The sequence below is a fragment of the Urocampus carinirostris genome, chromosome 4 (genome assembly GCF_059441175.1).
Source record: "Urocampus carinirostris isolate Australia breed hairy pipefish chromosome 4, RoL_Ucar_1.0, whole genome shotgun sequence".
In the NCBI taxonomy this organism is placed as follows: Eukaryota; Metazoa; Chordata; class Actinopteri; order Syngnathiformes; family Syngnathidae; genus Urocampus; species Urocampus carinirostris.
In genome coordinates, this window is record NC_142352.1 from 28,744,077 (window position 1) to 28,769,129 (window position 25,053).

At 39.0% G+C, this 25,053-nt stretch overlaps 2 protein-coding genes across 3 annotated transcripts in view; both read left to right on the plus strand.

Moving 5' to 3' along the window:
* Nucleotides 1-3,018: 3,018 nt before the first annotated feature.
* LOC148367216 (guanylyl cyclase-activating protein 2-like) lies at nt 3,019-8,621 on the plus strand. The gene is made up of 4 exons (XM_088334041.1): nt 3,019-3,410; nt 3,529-3,678; nt 6,609-6,708; nt 7,693-8,621. Exons 1-4 carry the CDS (start codon nt 3,141-3,143, stop codon nt 7,818-7,820), a joined length of 648 nt encoding a protein of 215 aa, XP_088190167.1. The 5' UTR covers nt 3,019-3,140; the 3' UTR covers nt 7,821-8,621.
* Nucleotides 8,622-10,836: 2,215 nt separating this feature from the next.
* The window catches only part of LOC148367217 (uncharacterized), a 46,838-nt gene continuing 32,621 nt past the window's right edge, over nt 10,837-25,053 (plus strand). For both annotated transcript variants that reach the window (XM_088334042.1, XM_088334043.1), the window contains exons 1-10: nt 10,837-10,970; nt 12,289-12,346; nt 12,976-13,131; nt 15,080-15,217; nt 16,236-16,349; nt 18,733-18,882; nt 19,022-19,201; nt 19,316-19,438; nt 19,551-19,664; nt 23,656-23,959. In XM_088334042.1, the coding sequence (XP_088190168.1) occupies nt 12,299-12,346; nt 12,976-13,131; nt 15,080-15,217; nt 16,236-16,349; nt 18,733-18,882; nt 19,022-19,201; nt 19,316-19,438; nt 19,551-19,664; nt 23,656-23,959 (1,327 nt within the window). In that variant the 5' untranslated portion in view covers nt 10,837-10,970; nt 12,289-12,298. The remainder of the gene's footprint in view (nt 10,971-12,288; nt 12,347-12,975; nt 13,132-15,079; nt 15,218-16,235; nt 16,350-18,732; nt 18,883-19,021; nt 19,202-19,315; nt 19,439-19,550; nt 19,665-23,655; nt 23,960-25,053) is intronic.

Sequence of the window (25,053 nt, forward strand, 5' to 3'; positions counted from 1 at the left end):
CATTTTTGAAGGGGCGTTGCTACTTCGGGGATTTTCACTTTTCGCGGGTGGTTTTGGTCCCCATTAACCGCGATAACCGAGGGATTACTGTACAAAAAAAGATCTGCTCTCAGCCTTTGCTCAGCAAACACTGGTCTGCTAGTGATCCAAAGAGCCAAGGAGAGATCTGCAGGTTCGAGAGCGTTCTCCATTCAGGCCCCGGTGCTGTAGAATGCTTTCCTCTCTGAGATTTGATCTGCAACATTAGTGACTGTTTAAATCTAGACTTAAACACACTTATGTACTATAGCTTTTGAACGACAATGTATGTGTATTGTTTGTTAATGCTAAATCCATTACAACCTGGTCATTATTTTTATTTTATTTTTTGATTTATATACTATATATTTTACTTCAATTATTTTATATTCTATATTATGATTCAATTATTTTATATTTTATTTTTATTGTTTTTTTAATGCAACATCTATTGCAGCCTGGTTATCCTGGGAGGGAATTACCTCATGCGCGGTCCCTTCCCAAGGTTTTTTTTTGTTTTCATCATGCCGAAGTTTTGAGTTTTTCCTTGCCGTCATGTAGGTTATAGATCAAGGGAAGGTGTAATAATACTCTGTAGTCTGTACTTATCTTTTGTCTGTGCAGCCCTTCTTGTGATTAAGGGCTATACAAATAAACATGACTTGACTTGATGTAAAATCCATGTGAAATAGTCGAAGGCGAACACCGCAGCTGCTCCATGGTAGAATTTTTTGGAAGAAAGGTTTGGGGAGCTATTCCTGCTCCATTAATGTTAGGCCTAAAGTACCATATGCTTGTTTCAAATAAAGGTCTGTAGTTTGAATTTATGTCAGAACAGTGCACTCATGTAATGTTATTTGAAAAAGGACTACTAGATTTAAGAGCATAGTATTAGGACGGCTGAAAGGGACGTGTTCCAACCAATATCGAGCAATCGTTGTTTTTTTTTCCCACACCAATATTAAATGATCACTTGAAAAAATGCACTATGTCACCACCATTCTCACACAATCATTGTTTTTTTCCCCCATCAATGTTGTGTGAAAACTTAAAAAAACACTCTATGTAGCCACCAATGCCAACACTAAACGAATGCCCTTGACTAGATTTCTTTGTATTTATTTATTTCTTTTGTTTGCAAACTTCCATATTTCAGGTATCACTATCTTATACATGTTTAATACAAAACATGACTTCAGACGAGTGTGTGGACGCAGAGTGGAGGTACGGGGTCCATCACGCGTATCCTCCATAAAGAAAAAGAAACAAAGAACAATGACAGTTGAAAGATAAAAATTAAGTCAGCGAGAGAGAAGCCCGGCCCACACTCAAAAGTTATGATTGATATTTTAGGAAATTTAAACGTGGATATTCAGGTCGGGTCAGGCACACCAGTTCAAGGTGTCCCCTGCCCACTGCCCAAAGATGGCTAGGATGGACTCCAGCACCCCAGCGACCCTACTGCGGACAAGCGGTGTAGATAATGGATGGATGAATGGGTCGGTTTAGGCTCGGCTTTAAGATCTTACCTCTGCTTGAGAGCACCCTGTTTCTGATCAACGGCTGCTTGTCCTGCCTCGCCAACAACGGTAGCTGTAAACGGCTTCCCATTTACTGTATTCACTTAACTCAAGTGTTGGCAACACACGGCTCAGGAGCCAAATGTGGATCTTTAACGCTGCCGAGCGGCTACCTGGAACTTTTCCAAAAACGTTTACACATTGAAAAAGATTTGGGATGAAAATATATATTTATTTGAATGTGATTTCTGTGGGAAGATAAACATGACACAGACACTTAGCATTTGTCCAGTCCTGTAAGAATGTGTGGAATAGAAATTTCATTTCAACGAGGAGCTCCTACGAGTTCACGAATGACAAGCTGAACTGCGACGTATTCTCCTCCGCTTTACTCTTCCTTTCCACTCTCCGGTGTTGTTGTGTGGCCCAAGCTCCACTCCTTTCGAAAGGCAAGCGTCACCAGTGAGGCAAGCGGCTGTCATCAACACTGATACTCAAGACTTGATACGTTTGCGCTCTGTAGCAACATGCTAACTAGCAACATCATCAAACAACTAATCAAGGACATTCAGCTCCAGGATACTGATGGATTTCGTGATTGCAATTCTTTACTTTTGTCAAAGCAATGAAACATATTGTAATTCATAGATATCATAATGAAATAAAACTTAAGGCATTATCTTAAAACAGAGAAGCCACGTGGTGCATCATCTTCCCGAAGATGCACTGCATCCAACTTAATCATTTTGATAGTAGGCTTCTATTCAATATTATTTTATTAGATTTTTTTTGCGGCTCCGGAAAAATGTTTTTGGGTTCCAATGTGGCTCTTTGAACATTTTGAATTGCCTACCTCTGATTTAAATCGTCTCTATGAAAACACCCACTAAAATGGCAGTGTCTTTCCAAGAGTTTTTTGAACTTTTGTTTTTTATAAGGCCCGGGCATTAATTAATTTATTTTTTAGCTTCATTAAGATCACTCCAATTCTGGCAGTAATGTAGATTAGTCCAGAATAAAACGCTTAATCTTATTTTCTATACATCTATTTAACATATCTATCAAACGGACAGACAGCCACTGTCCTCCAGAGGGTGCTAACGGGCAGGTGGACTGGAGGATCTCCACACCTGCCTCTCATCGCCCATCCCTGACCCTTGCTAAGAACCAAGTGCAGTCTATAATGACTGCGCCATCAGTGGAAGCTGTCAGATTGTTGCTTTCAATTTCACCTCCTGTACCTCGTCAACCGTGAATTTTGTCTGGACTATATATTTTTTCATTTTTTAATTTATTTTTTTGACAATTTTCTCCCCCGCCCCCTCCTACATCCACCTTTAGTCCAGTCAGCTATACACAGGACATCTTTAGGGTATTAGTTGTTGAACTAAGACCAAATAGAGGTTGGACTTTGACATAATCCCTAATCCCTGGGAGCTGTGTCCAACACTTTTGCACATACGACCATTCCCTCTAGCGCTCACAATAACTTCAATTGCATCTGTTGCAGTAATATATGTGGTTTTGCTTGAATAGAAGAATAACTAGTTTTGGACTACCTAATCTTCAGGGTAACTTTAGAGTAATTGGTAATGCACAGTGATGTTGCTTGACAATTCTTATATATTTTTTTGGAAGGTTGAACATTTTTGTATGATTTTGTTTGAAATTATGGGCCAAGCACAAAGTGGTAGTGACAAGGAAGTTACCCTTCAAAATATCCAGGCGCTGTATCGTAGATTTGCGAGTGAATGTCCAAGTGGTAATCTACACTTGCATGAATTCAAAAAAATATTTCGAGTCAATAACGAATCGTCAGAAGCAGAAGCAGCCTACATGGAGAATGTCTTTCGATCATTCGACACAAATAAGGTAAAGTATTAGTAATGCAATAAATAAGTGCTAACTCTTGAAGGAATTTAATATAACAGTCTATTGAATTTGAAACATTTAAATAATTGTTTTTTTCGGTTGTGGTCATTGTTCTTAGGATGGAAAGTTAGACTTCATGGAATATGTGGCAGCTGTTCATCTGGTTTTACGAGGAAAACTAGAGGACAAACTCAAATGGTCATTCAAGGTGTTCGACAGTGATGGCAATGGCCGTCTGGACAGAGGAGAAGTGAGGCATCTTCTCAAGGTTTGTAATAATGGGGTTTGTTTTTGTTGTTAATTCAAGCTTTTTTTGTGTGATTTGGGTCTGGGAAATGTGTCAAATATGTCCAAAGAGTTATAAATACAACTCCATATGTACAATGTGTAGACTGTATCCATTACAGTCTCACAATGTATACAGGAAAACTGTATTTTGTTGTTGACTTTATCGTCATTGAAGCCCCAAAATACATTTAATATTTTTTTATAGAGAAAGTAGAACTAAACTAAAAGTATGCTATTTCAAAGGGTGCACATCCTCTCGCCTGACGTGTGGTAGATTTCTGAGACTCTTTGTGATTAAAGGCTATCCAAATAAATGTGACTCGACTTAAAATAATCAGATACAAAAGGCTGTTGCTACATACTTTACCATTAGACGTGACTTTGTGTCACGGACGAGGAACGGAGACGGGACCCAATTGCGTTCGTTTTACTCAGTTTTTATCAAGAAAGAGAACGGTGCTTGCATCCACGATCTGATGATCGTCGGTCTCGGGTAGCAGATAACAGAAACGCAGAAGTGTCACTTCCGTGTCGAGCAAGGGTAGTCGTTGGCAGCGAGAAAAACAGGTCGATGGCTGGGGCGGAGGAGCAAAAACAGAAACAGGTCCAGAAAAGAGGTCGGCAACAGGTATCAGGCAGGAAACAGGGCAGGATAGTGTCGGAGAATACAAAAGCTTGCCTAGCTGAGAGCATAGGTTCACAGACCGTCTGACGGGTTCTTTTCGGAAGAAGGGAGTTTAAAAAGAGTCCAACAGCCAATCAGGTCCCGTGGCTGTTGGCACCAACGGGGCAGCCACAGGTGCCCCGAATCAGTAATCATGACACTTTGACTAAACAAGAATGCAAGAGCAATTTGTGAGGCTAATTGTAGACATTCCAGATACTAGCTGTTTTATGGACTATCTCCTAAAAATGCACATTTCATAATGACCTTTCACTGCAAACCAGGGACCTCAAACTCAGTTTGGCCCTGGGACCAGATCGAGACTTTATGTTCTGAGGCAGTCCAGATCAGTAATAGAATCTCAACTCAAAAATGTTTGCTTTGTTTTTCAGTATTATACGTTATCATCCAGACTACTTAGGTAGCCTACCCTGCATATTATAATAACAATTGATCTTTTTTTAAATCATAAAAACAATATTTGTAAATAATGGGCAAAAAATGATTTACATTTTTGGGCAAATGAACTCACCACACTATACAAATTAAAGAGCTATTGAAAGATATAATATTTGCCCAAAATCTCTACAGGTGCATTTTCCCTAACCTTTTCCAATCACAGACTCTGTCACGAGGTGTCAGACAGACCCAAACGCGAGACACAAGGGATGTGGTCTAACCCCACTAGAATGGACTTTAATTTTAACAGCAACAAAAAAAAACTTTACCGGTAAGAAAGGGAAGTGCGACCAGGATAGCAGAGGAGGTGATCTTGAAAGGGAGGCTTGTGAGTTAAACCAGAGAGGGGGCCTTGTGGGTGAATAAAAAATAATGGGGTAAGGGTTTGGGAATACATTTAAGAAAGATGGCTAGGGTGGACGATAGTGGAATGAAAACTGGAACGTGGAAGGGAAAGGATTGACATTTTGGAGAGTGAGAGGCTCTAGGAATCAAAACAGTAGAAAGACTTCAGGAATCAAAATGGTTGAAAGGCTTCATGAATCCAAGACAGTCAAGAAAAGAAAAGAGGGAAGCCGGGATATTTATAGTGGAGCTGGCTGTCAGAATGCCGGAATATACCCAAGGGCACGGGATCAAGCATCTGATGGCGGAATGTGCATGCTCAAACTGGGACAAGCTGTAACTGCTCTTGAGCTGTGAGCAGTCTCTATTGGTAGCCTCTAGGAATGTTCGTAACTTGGATTTTCCTTAGTATGTCGAGCAAGATTCTTCTCCAAATAAATTTTGTATAAAGAAATTATTGCATCTTGGAGGTACTCTTTTTTAGAGGTATGACTGTACATCTTATTCAAATCTACATCACATGTACAGTATATATTTTAAACTCAGTCAAAATGGACCTACCTGGGGCTTGGGGGATATGTGGTTAGCATGTCTGCCCCACAGTTCAGAGGTTGCAGGTTCAATTCCAGTTACGAGCCTCCCTTTGTGGAGTTTGCATGTTTATGTGAGGGCGCCACTCGGGATTGCAGAATCCCAATGCAGACATAGATTAGCTCAGTGATCTTTATTTCAGGCAGGGTTTGATACATGAGAAATCAGGTATCGAGGCAACAGTATCTGCACCAGCGGGGACAGCATTAGGTGATACAAGAGGCAGCAACGGTGACAGTCCAAAATTACAGCACGTGGTACTCATGTTCCAGAAGGGCAGGCACGGATTCAGTACATTGGGATCACAACAATACTGTGACAAGAGGTTTTAGATTGTGACAAGATAGGCAATCAATGAACTAGCACCTAGCTGAGGAAAGAGTGTTGAAACAGTGAAGAGGGAGAGGAGTGATTGGAGGGTAATCAGGACAAGTGACACCAGGTGTGGGGTGGAAATTAAAGCTAGGAATTGAGTGACCAAAAAAGGTAAGGAAAAAAAATTGAGAGTGTGTGAGAGAGAGAGAGAGAGAGAGAGAGAGAGAGAGAGAGAGAGAGAGAGAGAGAGAGAGAGAGAGAGAGAGAGAGAGAGAGAGAGAGAGAGAGAGAGAGAGAGAGAGAGAGAGAGAGAGAGAGAGAGAGAGAGTGAGTGTGAGAGTGAGAGCTGGGATGGGCTCCAGCACTCTGAGACCTTGTCAGGATAAGCAGATCAGAAAACGGATGGATGGAAACTGGACGGGCCCACTGATTGGATCAATTTGATCTTACTGACTTTGTTATGTAAAACAACTTAAAAACTAGTCATGTTTACTACCCCTACCCACTAAAATCTTGAATGTGTTTTGTTTTTACAGATTATCTACAAATTAAAAAAACATAATGACCCGGAGACCCCCGAAAACATTGAGGATATCTGCGACAGAATATTTACCCAAGTGGACAAAAATAAAGACAGTAAGTTGTATCAAACAAAATTTCAAGTACCGTGTTTTCACGACTATAAGGCGCCATAAAAGTATTTGATTTCCTTCAAAATGTGTGATGCGCCCTTTTGAGCCCTTCGTGTTTTAGTTGATGATGGTTGGATCCCTTAACCACTAGGGTGGTAGGGGCACCATTTCCTGTGGTGGGTCTTGGGCAAGTACAGCCTGGTAGGGCCTATCCTGTCATGATTACAGATAAGCATCACCTGTGCCCGCTACCTGATTGGTTCCCTGTCCCTTTTTAAACCCAATCCTTTCACTCTCCGGTTGTCAGTCTGTCAGTGAACCTCTGTTGTTACAAGGCAAGCAATTTGACCCTGACTTCCGCCTGTCCCGTTTTTGCACCCATTTTTCCACCTTTCCGTTTCCGATCTCCCCGTTTGTCTCCGTCTCCGACATGTTCTTTGATTCTGACCACATCTGCTCTCCCGTCCCGGCTAACGAGCCGTTTTTGATTCCGACCACGTTGTTGCTGTCCTGTCCTGGCTATCGACTTGTTTTTTCCGTCCCTGACACCGCCGTCTTCCACTACGGAAGATCCACTTTCGTATTCGGATCACGATCCGATTGCATGAGCGTATTGCTTCTTGCGACCAGCGAGCACCGGATTGCGGGCGTTGCCCTTCCTCTTTCTATCAATAAACTTGTGATTAACGCTACGCATTTGGGTCCTGATTCCGTCCTGGTTGTGAAACATCCCTCTGTAGGCAAGGATCAGAAATCTGTCTCGGGCCTTAACAATTGTAATAGAGGGCACCATTGGAGTGTTAAAAGGGTAAGTGAGTTCGCGCAGATTGTATCCAAAGCCCATGTTTATTTTTGTAACGGTGCGCCTTATGGTGGCAAAAATGCTGTAAATATAGAGTGAATTGAATACTGACACTAAATCCATGAAAAATATTCAATAATTATGAAAACCTTGTGTCACTTGCATTGCCTCCTTTTTATTGTGAAGGTCAAATTTCTCTGGAAGAGTTTATCGAAGGAGCGGAAAAGGACCCATGGATAATGAATCAGCTTAGTTTGGATTTTGCACCCTGCGACTGGTTTATTGACCAACAAGAGAAGATCTCTGCCTCATAACACCTACATTCATGACTCTCACTTATTCTACCATATGTGTGGACTTCCCATGTTTAAAAATTCTATTTATTTTGCTTCACCTTTGGCTATCATTTTGAATACTAGTGTAATTGCGGATTTCAACAACCTGTGAATTTTAAATACTGCATATAGCAGGCTGAAGTTTGTTTCCTCTGCTTATCTTGTCTCTACCTCGTCTAATTGAGTTTTCACCGGTTCTTTTTTGCTTGTACTTTTTATCACCTCTTGTCACTGTGTTTTATGAGGCTGGTGCATACTGTTAATGGGTACCACAATACATACATATCTTGCCAATATAACGAAACCATTTTTTGCAATGTTTTATTTATTTTGTGTCAACTTTATAAGACAGAAGAAACTTAAAGTAATCAGTGGCCGACTGTGCACTTCAAAAATAGGCCTTTAGTGATGGTCTTTATGGATGTATCGTTCATGGATGAACAGGCTGTATAAACCGGCTCTTGGAAGTGAATCAGAGGAGACGGCTCCCTAACAATCAAGAGCCCATTCCATTGAGATGCTTTTTTTGTTCAATATGGATGTTATTTTTCAGGGATTCTGTGTTATTGACTTTAAACATGTTGAGTATAAAAGGTTATAATGTTTTTTTACTTTGTCTTCTTTTTGTGGATGTGTAAATATTTTATTTCAGTTTCCTGTGTTTTTCCGGTATAAAGTGTTTTACACAACAAAAGCTGAAGAGTAATTTGGAATTAGTTAAGTATTCATGAACAAAATATAATTACATCACATGATTCAGATATATATTTAGGCCAGCAGAGACGATCTTGCACTCTAAGTTGGAAATAAATTCTTTAGAAATCAAACTATGTGATTTTCTGTTTTCCTTTTACATTCTGTCTCTAATGGTTGAGGTTTACTCATGTTATAGGTAAGATCTTGGGCCTGGAGCCAAACCCGCCCTGAATATTTTTGACAACGCGTCAGGGAGCGCAAAGACCCGCATGTGGCTCTAGAGCAGGGGTGTCAAAATAATTTTAACTCAGGGGCCACACGGTAGAACAAACATTCTGTCGGGGGCCGGACTAGTAGATTGAAGAGAAAGAAAAAGAGAGATAAAGAAATAAGAGAAAGAGGAAGGTAAAGGAAGAGAGAGGGCGGGACAAAGAAAGAGAGAGAGGGATAGAGCGTGAGAAACAAAAGAGATAAAAACAGAAGTCGTGAGAGAGGGGGAAAGAAGAGAGAGAGGAAGAAAGAAATCCAATGAGAAACAGAAAGACAGAAGAGGAGAAAAGAGAAAAGAAAGCGCGAAGGGTAGGAAGAGAGAAAGAGAAAAGAGAGAAAGGGAAAAAATGAAGTTAGAGCAAAATAAGTTAAAAAGACACAAAGAGAGAAAGAAACAAAGAGCATCAAAGGAAGAGAAAAAGACAGACACAGAGTGAAAGAGACAGAGACAGAGAGTGGGAGAAAAGGGGTGGAAGAGAGAGAGAGAGAGAGAGAGAGAGAGAGAGAGAGAGAGAGAGAGAGAGAGAGAGAGAGAGAGAGAGAGAGAGAGAGAGAGAGAGAGAGAGAGAGAGAGAGAGAGAGAGAGAATAAATACAAGTACAGTGTCTTTGTGAGAGGCACCTGGCTTTGGCAACATCAAGTTGACATATTTCATTTCATAACCTGCAGCTTGTTTTTCTCTTGCGCTTTTCTGAGTGTTGTCTCGCGGGCCGGATTCAACCCCTCAGAGGGTCTGATCTGGCCCGCGGGCCGCCTGTTTGACACCAGTGACTTAGAGAGTAGTTGGAGCGGTGAAAGGGGGAGGGCTGTACCAGGGCAGTACTGTACAGTATAGGCAAATGCTATGGGCACCGTCAATCAAGGGGGCGCCGGAAATGAGGTAAGCAAAAAAAAACAAACAAAAAAAAAGCCTTCCTCTATTTTAAAAACTAGTGTTATTATTATGTCTGTAGGTTTTGGACTGTGTCGATATGTGTTGGGTGGGCTAGGACGGAACTCCTGGGAGATACCATGATACAGCCTGGTCTGGATATTGCACATACCTTCTCGATTTTTGCAATTGGGAGATGGAATAAGAGCTTGCTCTGTCCACTCCACGCATCGGCCATGTATCGCAGTACCTCCGGGAATGGTGCATTCGCACTGATTGCTGCCCGGCCCCTTTGGCTAGGACCTTGACCTAGCCTTTTGGCTGGGAGCAAGTGTCTGGGCCTCTTGGCTTAGTAGTGTATTGTGAATTGACCGACAACGGATATTGGATAATTGATAAAGAATATAGAACAATAAAGCTCTACAAAATCGCCCTTAGTCTAACTTAATCGTATAGCAAAGCCAATAGTCAAGTCATGTTTATTTGTATAGCCCTTAATCACAAGGAGTCTCAAAGGGCTGCACACACCACAGATTATTGCAAACCACAGACTATTATTACACCATCCATGATCTAAAAGCAACAAGAGGGCAAGTAAAGAAGTCTGTTTTAAGCCTCGATTTAAACAGTTCCACTGAGGTTGCAAATCGAATCTCAGGGGGAAGAGCATTCCTCAACACCAGGGCCCGAATGCTCTCAAACCTGCGGATCTCTTCTTGGCTCTTGGGATCACTAGTAGACCAGCATTTCCAGAGCGAAGGCTCGGGACCAGGACATAGGGGGAAATTAAATCTGAAAGATGTGAGGGAGCACGCCCATGCGTGATTTTGCAGACTACCAACAGAACCTTGTAATCGAATCTTAAGCTAACAGGGAGCCAATGCAGGTTAGCTAAAATCGGGGTAATGTGATCAATCTTTCTGGTCTTAGTTAAAAGCCTCGCTGCAGCATTTTGTACCATTTAATAGTAATAATAATAACTATTATTATCAATAACGATATGTTACTTTCCCAAGGACAATACCAGAAAATAGAATCGACCTTCCCAAGACAGTAGAATCGATCCGATCAAAGAATTTGCATCGTGTGGGTAATATCGAGAATTGTATCGATCCGCGCACCACTTGTGGGCCGCATGATAGCGCAGCCGAGGAATGTGCGCATGCGCTAATTCCTCAGCTGTTGTGTTGACAATTCTGCTCAATTTATTTGGATGTTTTCCTTGCAACGTCATTGTTGATGAAAAAGAATGATACTTTCATAAATGGATTCCTCATAAACGTGTTCGTTTGGTAAGTAAATTTGATGATTAATTGGCGTAGCCTGAAAGCGCTCACCTTTTTAGTGGAGTCTGATGCTAGTTGTGTTAGCATTAAGGTAGCGAGATGAATTGACTAACTATTTTTAATCAACTTTAATCAACTTATGACATTAAGTTGTCTAAATATGTAACTAAAGCTTCTATAGATTTAGAGCTCTTAAAATGGCCAACTTAGCTCGGAGGCACGTTAGCAATAAGGTTGCTCGGAAGGAAGCAGTCATTTCGAGGCTATATCACGATAAACTATTTAGCGTTATCAAGTATTGGTACACTGAAGTTACTTTTTGTCATATCTTCTCAAAATTGGCAGTGTGTTAAAGTTTTCAGTTTTTGGTGCTCAAAGCCTTGCGTTTGCCTATAGCTCATTAAATACATTTTTTTTAAATCTAATCTCGAAAAACCCCAATCTGTGTTGGTAAATTTCTTGCCCACGTGTAATAGATTACTTCTCATACTAATTTCCACCATAGATGATAAATAGATAATAGAATAGAGAGAGTTTTCTTCAGTATGTGGGACAAAACCGGTCACACCAGATTTTCTTTCCCTTCGTCAAGAGGGTTGAATTGCTCAGTGACAATTATTAACTTGCTGGAGCTCAAAATGTTGGGAATATTTTTAGTATTTTCTTTTTTAAATCAAGGATATGTGCTATAGTAAATACCTATTGGTGTGCTCTGGCATTTATAATAAAAAGCCCCAACTTAAGTTTGCTGTGTCATGAGTACAATGGTTATTGCTTTAGATTTGGGGATGTGATTTAATTTTGTAAATTTGATTATTTTATTGCAGCTCTACTGATCGAATAAAGTATTTTACGTCAAGTCACGTTTATTTGTAAAGCCCTTAATCACAAGGAGTCTCAAAGGGCTGCCCTGAACAAACTATTGCAAACTACAGACTATTATTACACCATCTGATCTAAAATCTACATGGGGCCAAGGAAAAACTCAAAAACCTCAGCATGAGGAAAATGAAGAAACCTTGAGAATGGACCGCACATGAGGTAACCCCCCCTTCCCGGATGACCAGGCTGCAATGGATGTTGCATTAACAAACAATAAAAATAAAATAGAAAGTAATTAAAAAGTAATACAAAATAAAGAATAAATATGTGTGTGTAATCGTTATGACAAAAAAAGCGGTATTGTTAGTCTGTATGTAAGTACACACCCAAAATTAAAGTTGAGTGCCCATTGTGTATTCTAAATGATGAATATAAGACAATAGAAAACTCTAGGCCAATTGACAGATTTAGAATCGTTAATGTTTGTTTACTGTGTTTTAAGGTCCTGAATCATGCTGAAGTGGTTTTCCAATGATGAGGGAGAGTCTGGCTCAGGCGGGGTAAGTATCTGTGTACAACTTGAAATCATTTGTGTCATTCGTGGCCAGTGAGAAAATACATCAGCCGGTCATTTAACTTACATGATCATAAGAAACACCGATCTATTAGTTGCTATTTGCTAAACACTTGGAAAGGCAATTTCCCCCTTGCATTTGCTCAACTATTCTGGTTGCATTTGACACATTCGATCTACACAGATTGAACGTTAGATAGAAGACCTTGCTCTAAATTTTTTTGTGATAATTTATTGACCCCCATTGTTAACACAGTGCACTATTTCATTTACTGAGGACAAATAAATACGATAAGGCATTGTATGGTAAATGCTATCGAACTACTAAACAGGGGCACAGAGCCTCCGCGTATAAATGGGCTGGCCCTTTTCTTGGGGTGTCTCTTCATCCAGGTCTGACTGACGCATCCCCTCTCCTTCCTAATATTTGGTCCTCACAAATACAAAATTGGGTGCTTCCTTTGGGCTCGGGCCTGAAAATCAAGTAAATAGGTCAGATTTGAGCTATGTCTACTTTTAATACCCGCGGACCTGGATCAAGTCGGCTGAATTTTTTTGGGCCCCAACTTACCTCGAAATGTGGACACTCACATTTTTTACTGCATCCTCTTCCAGGCCCTTGGTTCTCCTCAAGGAGACTTCAGAAGTGGAGAGGTCCAAGCTGAAGAAATGACAGACAGACTTCTGCAAAGTGAAAAGCTCGTCACTCAGCTTAAAGAGCTGATTCGGGAGAAGGATGCAACACTGCGCACCAAAGATGAACAACTCAAGGTCTCTGTGATGTGGCTTTATCCATCCATCTGTTCTCTCTGGCACGCAATCTGATTAGTGTTAGTTCCATTTTAGGCCATGAAGTTGATAGTAAAATTATAATTCTTCTGTAAAAATTGCTGACTTTAATTTATCCATTAGTAATATATAATTACTTGGCTTGGGTGCATGACAACTTTTTTTCCCTTCTGATAGCGATAACCAATAAAATCTTGCTCTAAAGACTAAGATAACTAATATTTTTTTGCAACATGCCATATAAAAAAAGTAAACAAAAACATGCAAAAAGTCCCAATTATTTTTGTTATTTTTGTTTGGGATTATATTATACAGCTCTGCTTAACATGTCCCTGAAAAGTAGTGTTGGAGAAAATAGAGCTTTACTTTATCAATGAGTCAATCAATCTTTCTCTTTTAAAAATCTATTATAGATAAATGAATATAATAACAATATTGTTATGAGAACCATAATACTGACGACTTCCAGTATAGTTAGGGAAGAAAGTGTCTATATGATTATAAGTGTGTTCACCATGAATAAATTTGTTCTTCTGAAGTTCACAGAAAACAAAATACTGTATGAAAATATGTCACCTTTACACATAAAAGAAGTCCTACATTATTGGCACACATGCTTTGCCTAAGTAAAATACATTACATAGTAGCTATAGTAAAATAAAAATACAAATGTAGAAGCACAGTAGGGAAATTACATGTAACTACAGTATATCCATCCATCCATTATCTGCACCGCTTATCCTCAGTAGGGTCACGGGCGTGCTGGAGCCCATCCCAGCTATCTTCGGGCAAGGGACACCCTGAAGCGGTTGCCAGCTAGTCTCAGGGCACAAGGAGATGGACAACTCACTTGCTCATTCAAATCTAGGAACAATGTAGACAGGCCTATTAACCTTGCATGCATGTTTTTGGAATGTGGGAGGAAACCGGAGTGGCCGGAGGAAACCCACGCAAGCACGGTAAGAACATGAAAACTCCACACAGGAAGGTTCGATCTCATGACCTCATAACTGTGATGCACACATACTTACCACAAATTTTTGATAGAAATGAGCTAGACTTGCTTCTTTTTTGACAGAATTTTAAGGTAGGATCTAGCCTGCGGGTCTTATGTTTTACATGCCTGATTTCGAGGGACGGCCTGATAGATCTGCAGTGTTCCAATACTCCCATTTCAATATAATTGATTGTACAGTGTCCCTTGAGATGTTAAAAGCTTGGAAAATTATTTGGTATCCAAATCCGGGTTAAATTTTTCCACAACCCTATCACGGACCTGCCTGGCATGATGTTCGGCCTTCATGATGCTCTCTTTACTTCAAACCAAATCCTCAGACTATCGGAGAGAAGTTGCAATTATACAAAGCCATGGTTACGCACCAATGAATTCTATTCATATTCATCAGTCAGTCATCGCATCATTCAGGGGTGAGCGTGAAAGTCATGGGGCAGAAAAATATTGCACTTCCCTTTTTTATTTTAGTATAAAGTGTTCAATAAATGTAATCCCACCTTACTGTTGTATGCCAATTGTTGTTTATTCTTGATAAATAATATAAGTTTTCTTTTACGTTTGAAGCCTGAAATCTGGCAAAAGTTTGAAAAGTTCAAGGTGGTAAAGTACTTGCATGGCACAGTATTTATATTTTCCTGGCCTCAATCAAAATAGACAACAATCAATATGAGTAATGCATGGATACACTATTAGTATCTTGAACAAGACTAAAAAGCATATAAATGGTTTACAGAAATGGATACTTTTAAAAAGCCCCAAATTGTCTCAATGCATTACTAAGTATTGCTTTACCTGCAACATTGGTCAAGGTAATATAAAGCTGGTCCCAGCATAAAACTGAAAAGCAGTGCTGAAAATTTGACTCAATTATATGCCACATTGAAAAAGAAACAAACCATGTTGTCACTACCTCAGGTGGAGAAGGAGGCGTGTGACACGAAACTGTCGAAGTTTCGCCTTCAAAACAAGGCCAAGATCACTTCTCTTACCACGCAGCTGGAAGAACTGAAGAAACAGATCGGAGGCAACAGTACACCAACACACAACAAAAAAGTAAGAATACTTTTTGTAGTCTACAGTAATATGATATGTTGAACCTACTCTTGATTCTCAATCTAACAAGGAATGTTCCCAATACACTCTTTTTGGCGTCTTTGATTTTAAATGTCTGCCGACAACAATTTTCAATCAAATACCTCAGCAATGCATGAAGTATCAAATTGTTATATAAGAAGGCCATTGAACCACCAAAAATGAATTTTGCCCGACTTAATTATCTTTTGCATTTTTTAAAAAATTAAACCCTTTGTAGATTTTTAGATGAATAAATTGAATACAAAATAAATTTTATTTGAAAATAACAGGAGTTATAGCTATGATGTATTACATTAATGTTGGCACTTTAACCGTACTCTTTGATGTACAGTTAATTTACTTTATTAATATGCACTTTGATGGAGTGATTGGAGACAAAATGCAGCGGAAATATTGGTTTTAGCATAGAAAATAAAATTCTAGAGCATTCAATTTGTAAAAAAGGCACTTGATGTCATGAAGCTATTTTATTCTCCAAAGCGCTCAAAGCTATAATGATTACTTTGCTAAATCAAGAAGGAACTCATATTTTGCAAATAACATGACCAAAGGCTGTAAACGCCGGTTCGGAATGGATCAAGTCAGGGTGAACACTGACCACGGAGCTTGTATTTTTTTCCCTATTTTTTAATTTCATAATGACTTAAATGTCTCCATGATAACCTGGCCACTGATAAACCCTTTTCCTAGACTGAGTTCTTCAATGAAAACCAATGGTGGTGTAATGAAGTAAGGGTTTGAAGGGCATTCCTCCATATTATTTCACTTTTAGATATTGCCATTTTAACAACAGTAGTATATTGTAAGCAATTTCAGGTGCAATTGATTTATTAATCTGTCAGTATGCGTGATGGCAGCAGTGGGCACAGAAGTATGAATGTGAGAGCGAACAAATAATGCATCCCGCATAAAGTGTTTTTGATATACCGTACTGTTTATAAATCGAAAACATTATTAATATGCTTTATTCTTATAGGGTGTGTCAGAGGGAGGAGAGCAAGCAACCCGGGGGAAAATTGTCTTGCTAAAGAAGAAGGTGGAGGAACTCGAACAGCTTCTTGAAAAGAGTGAGAAAGAGATCGAAAAGAAGGCAAGAATATTCTTTATTTTTATTATTATTATTTTGTTTTTTACAAAGTTAGGCCTTTAATTGGGTGAAGGTAAGATCTAAACATGTAGATTTCCCTGTACTTGTATAAACTGCGAGAACCCACATATGATATGAAGAAAATCTGACAATCAACAGGTTTGGCATTATACGTCTATTTCAATAATCCTAACACAAAACACAACACACATTAAAATTCCTTTCCATGGTCAGTGTAGAATCTAGTCTTCTAATAAATACTGTTTCCCAATCTTCCTGTATATGCTTAGGGTTTTCAAAAGAGTTAAGCAAATTCCCAATGGCCAAAGTTGCAGTTGCAGGTTCCAGTACAACCCAAAAGAGCACAATATAAATATTCTTAGGGCTGTGTGTGAATGAAATGGCTCCAGTCTTTAAATAGGATTTCAACACATCACTGGAGACGTGTTGTGTTCCAGCCTAAGTATTCTACTAGTTCTTACAGTACTTGAGAAGCCATGCCTTTTAGGACTGATTGACAACACATCTAACGTCTTATGACATCCTTCAACATCCTGCGCTTCCAAGCCTAAACAATCACTATGCCCCCAAATCCACAGCAATTTGTCTACTTTACCCACAAGTCTGTACACTAGGCACTCAATCTTGCTCAACATGCTGTGTATACAGCATCTAGACTTTCAGAGAAACAAAAATGATCCTGTTTTTTGACTTCACCTTTAACTTTGACTACATATTTCTAACTCCAGGATAATCTTTTATTCATCTTACCATGCCTGACTCCCTTTGTAAGTGGTGCAGACTTGTTTCTAGGAGAGAAGCAGCTAGCGCAGGGGTCGGGAACCTATGGCTCACGAGCCATATATGTCTCTTTCGATGAGTACCTGTGGCCCAGAGACAAATTTGATTGCATGCAAGTTTTCTCCATCTCGTTCAAAACTTAAGCCATTATTCCTGTTCAGATACATGCAAAGCCAAGACAAAGCTGAATTACAAAGCAGTACTTCGCAGAATATATAGGGCACGTTTTTCACTACAATTTACAGTCAAGATGTCACATCCCCCCAAAAAATTTTTAAAAAATCTTGTTTTGGCTGTACAACGCTAAAGATTCTTTTATATAAAAGCTCACTATATATTCTGTGTTCAGTGTTCAGATACCTTATGATGAATCCACAGAACAAACTGTAAATACGCCAAAACCCCGGCAGAGAACTTAGTTATTTGAATGGGTGAGTGGGAGGGATGGATGTAGCTATGCAAAAAGTGCAAGCACCCGCTCCCATCTCTCGCCCTATGCCGTCTGCTCCAAAGGTTAGCACATCAGGCTCCCTGTTTGCAGAATGTTGTGACGTTTTTACAAAATAACTGCTTGCATCTGGTTTTGAAACCAATATATATGAAAAAAAGGGTCGACATGAGTTTAACTGATCTTGAGTAATTGCAAGAAAGAGACAAGTTTAAAGTGGTATGTTTGTTGATTTTGGGACACGGGCTCTGGCATTATTCTCTTTTCATGATTTTTATCAAATTATCAAAAGTAAACATGCTGAAGACTAAGCTTTTGTCTGGGGCGCGGGTTTAGCAATTTAGTAAATTTGTCTCATATTATATGGTGTGGCTCTTTCCCAAAATAAAATCAATATATTTTATGGCTCTTCGAGTCACAAATGTTCCCGACCCCTGAGCTAGCGGGTCGATACAGGACTTTATAATGTATGCCAATCTTCTCGAACTGTTCACCAAACTCTGTACCTTAATTTGTGAGGCTTTAAAAAATATTAAGTGTGACCCTACCCACCACTAGATCAGATGCATAATTGCAGTGGTATGCTGTCCATCTCTCTTCCAGACATTCTACATCTACATCATAGCATGTAGTTTGGTAAGATTGAAGCAAAAACAGATAAATCAAATATAGTGTTTTAGAGTGAAGGCTTTAACATCGTTAAAGCTTGGAGGCAGCTAAATTTCAGTTTCCCTGCTGAGGCCGCTGCCCCTGCAACCCAATCCCTGATAGGCGGAAGATAATGGATGGACTGCAGTTGTTATTTGAAAAAGTAAATTTATGTCATCATGATTGAAAAAATACTCTCCAAGGCTGTTGATTCCATAATTTTGCAGCCAGTGCTATACTACCATACGGTTGTTCATTTGAATTAACTTGTTTGTCAAAATACACCCCTGTGTTAACGTTGACACACTGGGGTGACCTAACATCCTAACTATAAGAACAAATTGTATACCCACCACACTATTCTTTCATTTGTGTTTCTTAGCTATTACGTTTAGTGCCAACAGTAGAATGTCATCTCTACATTCAAATGAATGTTCAACGTTGGGAAATACATGGCTGATTAAATCTGAAAACGCATTGTTTTGTCAGAGGACAGAAGTTGAAGCCCAGCTGCTACGAGGTGAAGAAATGGATACTATGCTGAGGGAAAAGGACAAAAAGTTGGTAGAGAAGGAGGCCTACATCGTTCACTTGCAGACAGCAATTGCTGGAGATCAGACCATCATATCGCAGCGAAAGGTTGTTGTTTTTATTTTTAACCGAACAATTTGCATAATAATCTTCTCAAATTGAATCCCATAAATATTAATAAATGAAGATGTGACAATAATGTCTTATATTCTGATTGTTGCAACAGCAGTGTATTTTACTTTCACAGGTCCATGAAGACCATGGAGAAAAGCAAGAACTTCTGCAGCTGGTGCAGAGCCTTACAAAGAAGGTTGGAGAAGCAGAAGAACGCTATAGTTTGCTCCAGGAGCAGACAGACAGCCTGAAAGAGCTTCTAGATTCGGAAAAGGAGCAATTCAGCCAGAAAGAGAGCATGTACAAAAACAATGTGGGTTTGTATACTGCTACAAGTACATTCCAGGATTATTGTACTCTTATTAAAGGCTTGGGACGTTTTTGTTTTTGGTTAGCAGTACTTATGATAGTTTTCCCTTGGTTTTAGATACAAACTTTCAAAGACATAATTCTTGAGAAAGATACCCAGCTGAGTAAAATCAACCAGATGCACGAACAGGAGCTCTTCAAATTGGCTGCTAAGTCTGATGCCAGTGCTGATCTTGAGCAGGTTGTGATGAGATCAATTGTTGATGATCAGTCGATTGTGATTAGTATTGAGTTTTTCTGAAAAGCGCGTATTGATCAAATGTTTTATGCATGTGTTCTTGTTTTCTTGTTAGCTTCTAAAGGCTTTGAAACAAAAACTTCATGAGAAAGAAGAGGTGCTTATTGGAAAAACGCAGGTCATTGATGTTCTCCAGAATGAAGTTGACAGCAGGGACCAACAGATACAGGTTTGAAAAAGCATTCATTGCTTATGTTGAGTCACATATCTTTAACTCTTGTCAGGTGTACTGTTAAATTTATGTCATTTCCTTGTTCTTAATGATGAAGAATAAATAATCTTGTTACTGAAATTCAGACCTAAACGCAGGAAGCAAGGCGCTCAAAAACAATGGAACTTAATCACAAAAATTATCAACAAAGTAACAAATGGTCAATAAACAACAAAACTAACCAAACCAGAAAACTAAAACCAAAACCCCAAGGAAAAAATATGAAACTGAAAAAAGATTATGGCAGTATGAATGGTGAAAAATGAATGATGACCTGACAACTTCCCCCATCCGAAATGTCCTTATAAAGGCTTGGGGTAATAAGAGACAGGTGTGGGGCGTTTGGACATGGCTGTCCTAATTCCAAACCCATTTGGCGTCCTCTGGTGAAAGAGGGTGCACTAGACCCCAATAAATACATTTTTAAGTCAAGTGTCACATGGGCTTTGCAAAATTATTCCGCCTCCTTTAAACATTTTGACTTTTCGCCACATTTAAGGGTTCAAACATAAAGAGTCTTTTTTTCAAGAATCAAAAACACATGGTACAAAACTGTGAAGTGAAATGAGATGTTAATGTACTGGATATTTCATACTTTTTTTAAACATAACACATAAACAGAAAAGTGGGGCATGCAATATTATCCGGCCCTCGGCATTAATGCTTTGTAACACCATCTATTGCTGCAAATACAGCTGGAGGTTGCTTAGGGTATTTTCCGATTAGTTTTGCATATTGAGAGACTCAAATTCTTGCCCATGTTTCCATGCAAACACGCTCGACCTCAGTAAAGTTGGATTGAGACCATTTGCGAAAAGTAATCTTCAGCTCTGCCCAAGATTCATGTCTCGACTTTGACTTGGCCCGTCTTACACCAGGATATATTTATTTGACTCAGCTTTATGATTTAGATCATTGTCCTGTTTTAACATTAATATATGTCCCAGTCTTGTATCTTGCACACTCCAAAAAGTTTTCTTCCTGCACGCTTGTGTATTTTGCTCCATTCATCTTCACATACAGTGCATCCGGAAAGTATTCACAGCGCTTCACTTTTTCCACATTTTGTTATGTTACAGCCTCATTCCAAATTGTATTAATTTAATCTCTTATCTCAAAATTCTACACAAAATACTCCATTATGAGGCTGTATTTGCTGCCAAAGGTGGATCAACAAAGTATTAAGCAAAGGCTGTGAATACTTATGTAAATGTGATTTCTTAGTTTTCTATTTTTAATAAATTCAAAAAAAGTAAAAAAAAACATTGTCATACTGGAGTATTTTGTGTAGAATTTTGAGATAAGAGATTAAATTAATACAATTTGGATTGAGGCTGTAACATAACAAAATGTGGAAAAAGTGAAGCGCTGTGAATACTTTCCGGACGCACTGTAAATTTTAGCCATCTTCCTTGACCAAACCTGCTGAATAAAACCATGATGCTGCCGCCACCATGTTTGAAAGTGTGGATGATATGTTACAGGTGATGAGCTGCTTTTACGCCATTTGCATTGTGGCCAAAATGTTTGGGCTCATCCGACCAGAGCACCTTCTTCCACATGTTTGTTGTGTCTCCTAAGTGGCTTGTGGCAAACTTTAAATTAGACTTTCTGGATCTCTTTTACAACTGATCGTTATCTTACGGACAGACTATCTTACCTCAGATGTTTAACTATGCAGTTCATCCAGATTGCCCATGTGCCTCTTTGTTGCATCCATTATGACCTTTTCTCCATGTTTGTTTGAGGTAAAAGTTAAAATAGATGGCCAGATCTTGTTAGAGTTGTGTGATCTGATGCTCCTTCCAATTCTATATGATTGCTTGCACAGTGTTTCTTGATTTTTAAAGCTTGGCAAATAATTTTGTATCCAATTCAGAATTCAAACTTTTCCAGTATTTAGGGTTTTCTTGTTGTCTTCTTTGCTCTTTATGATACTCTTTGCACTAAAAAAAAGAACACTGAGACTATCGCAGTGCAAGGAAAACTATTCTATTTATCGTCATTGTGAATTTCCCTGCGGGGATGAATAAAGTATCTATCTATTTATCAGTCATTTAGGACAACATTGTATCATTCAGAGATCCTCACCGAACGTCTGGGGTGAATTTGCTGCACTGGAGGTAAAGGGGTCGAATAATATTCCACACACCACTTTTCCTTTTTTTTATTAAAAGATGTGCAAAATAATAATAATAAATAATAATAATTTCCTTGTATTGTCATTCTGTGTAACAATGTACACAGAACGAAATGTCGATTGCACCTGACCCGTTGTAGCGAGCCGATGCAGCCGCAGCCAACAGAGGGCGCCGCCGACCACTTTTTAAGTCTTAGAATATTTAAGACATTTCATCCCAACTCACAGTTTTGTCCCACTTTTGTCCAAATTTAGTTGATTCTTGACAAAAAATAATCTATTTTACTTTCGAAGCCTGGAGTTTGCAGGGGTAATATACTGTGAGTGCTTGAAATTATTGAAAAAGCTAAAATTTAATATGTTTGAAAAGTTTAAGAAGTGGTTCAACTTTGGGTGAAGTGCATGTAAATGCTTGAAATTGTTGCTATGTTTCTGGACAGGCTGACTCGATATTGTACATTAAATGTTTTTAAAGGGCACTTTTAAATTATTCTTCTATGTCTGAGATATGCTAAACAAAAAGTATTAATAGATTGATAGACCACACATTAATCAGGGATCAGAATTTTCCGCGGATCCGCGGATTTCCGCTGTTTTTGAACCCCAAAGGCATTCCGACTTTTTCACTTTTTCTCTTGCGTAGCAAACAAATTCAAAATCCGACTGTCTCACTCTTTCCTTTATTGCTCTGGCGCACCCTGGCGGCCGTTAGAAAAATTGGTGAGTGAGTGGTTTGCGCTCCGCCCTGCTTTATTCCTGGACCCTGGCTATTTCAGCTGAAAATGAAAATCTCCATTCTGATCCCTGATTAATGAAGAAAAAGAAAACAAGTTTGCTTAAAAATGACGCAGACACTGCTCTCTTGGGGGCTTTGTTTTGCCATTGCATTTCTTCTTCCTTCGTCATTTACAGCACCTGGCAATAGTTTGTATGGTGGTGTCCTTTGAAACGTCATCGCCCCTTATGGATCGCACCAAAGAGGGCAGGTGAATGCTCATAAGAAGGGCATTATGAAATGTGTATTAGTGCAAGGATTACGTATCAATTATGGACATTTATTATCCACCATGCAAAGATTTAATGTAGCGCTTCCCAGTAGCAAATTGTAATGGAAAATACTTTTTGCAACTGAAAATGTAATCTACATATTACCATTATTTTACCCAACACCTATATGAGGAAATATGTCTCCAAAATGATTACACACGTATTATGTTCCAAAAATATATTCATGATTTTTCTCAGGATCTAAAAACCATATGTCTCGATAAATGCACGCATAACATTAAAAATCACATGGTGTAGGTAAATTACAGATATAATAATAATAATAATAATAATTTCCTTGTATTGTCATTCTGTGTAACAATGCACACAGAACGAAATGTCGATTGCACCTGACCCGTTGTAGCGAGCCGATGCAGCCGCAGCCAACAGAGGGCGCCGCCGACCACTTTTTAAGTCTTAGGAATGACTCGGCCGGGGCGCGAACCACCGACCTCCCAGTCTCAAAGCGGGCGCCTTACCATCTAGGCTACTGAGCTGGTATATTTGTGGCTCTGCAAATTACATGACTCGCACCAGATTTCTTTAACAGTACTAGACAAATCGAAAAATTGTCTTTTGAAAGTCATTAAAATGTGCTTGAATTTGGCCATGAAAAAGGTTTACGAACTCTGAATGTTACTAAAGGCTCTTATGTCTGATACATAAAACATTTGCTCAAGTAATGTGGTAACTAGCTTGTTTGTTGGGATTTAGAGAATCCCCAAAACTCCTTGAGTACATTTTTTGTACCCCTGTTGCCAGGACCTTAAAGAGAGGGCCCGAAGACTACACATTGAACGAGAGAGCCTTGAATCTAAAATGGAAGCAGAAAAGCATGTGATGCGCGCCCAACTTCGTGACCTTATGGAGAAGCAACAGGCTGAGATTAAACAAGTGACAGAGAAACATCAGGCAGAGCTGAATCAAACACAGCAGGATCTTATGTGCCAGATAGACGAGCTGAGAAGGAATTCACTAGCACCACCATCTGTCAGTCAGAATGCCCTAGGAGCTGAAAACATGTCTGGTGACTCAGACTTTTCCCAGAGAATAGCAGAATTGGAAGGTAAGTGTTTTTCTCTGAGAATTCGCTGTGGTTACCAACGATCAACTGTTATTATCTCTCATATGTAGCTTTTTGTAACTTTCCACATGCTTTTTGGCAGCCATTTACTGGGCCAGTAATTTTGTTCCCACAAACCAGTACCCGAAACCTTGGTGTATATTAGACGCATTGGCGGCTCCATTTGCTAATGAGACTTTCATAAGCCGGCAAACACACATTTTGCAACATTCATAAAATAAGAGTTCACATTTTCTTTTTGATGCTTCTTTAACACAATGAGGTAAATGGCTACAGAAAGTCTTCTAGTGCTATTGCTCTATTTTATTAACAATCTATATCCTTTGTCAAAAATGTTAATTTTAAGGTTAACAGCTGTATAAATGTGTTGCTGATATCTCAGGGAGTGTTTTGACATAACACAAACCAGTCACCTCTGCTGCAAATCTAAAATCATAACTGTAAACAAACAAAAATTCTAACCTTATATACTGTGAATGTATCAGTCAATGAACGAATTTTAAAGAAAAAAATGCACTCTCAAAAAAATAAAATAAGTTAAAAGAAAATCTTATTACATTTACATAGCAAATTGAATTAACAATGGTATTTCGATTGACTGTTGACTTTCCGATTATAACAAAGATGTGGAAATCTTCTGCCTGATGGACTAGGGGAGGTGTATGACAGAAAAATGAATATTGTGCTACCCAACGACAATTTAAATCCAACTCAACTTGTCAATCTATGTTATTAGTGTTAACAAATTCCTATTCGTTATTCATCGTGACCTTTTGCTTGACCATTGGGGTAATGGCTCGCAAACTCTTTGCTATTTAGACAATTATCAGCTGATCATGAATTGCTAAACCGCTTAACTGCTGGTTTTGGTTCAAACATTGCTCATGTTTGTCAAGCGTCAGTAGTGTGTAGCACTCGTAGTAGAGTGAGAGAAGTTTCAAGGGGTTCTGGAAATACACTTTTTTTTCCAATTACGAAACAGTTATTTACATAAACTAATTTTTGTATGAATTAATCTGATTTTATGTGCTTACAAGTCTCACATTTCATGCATGGTATTCCAGATTATGCTTTTG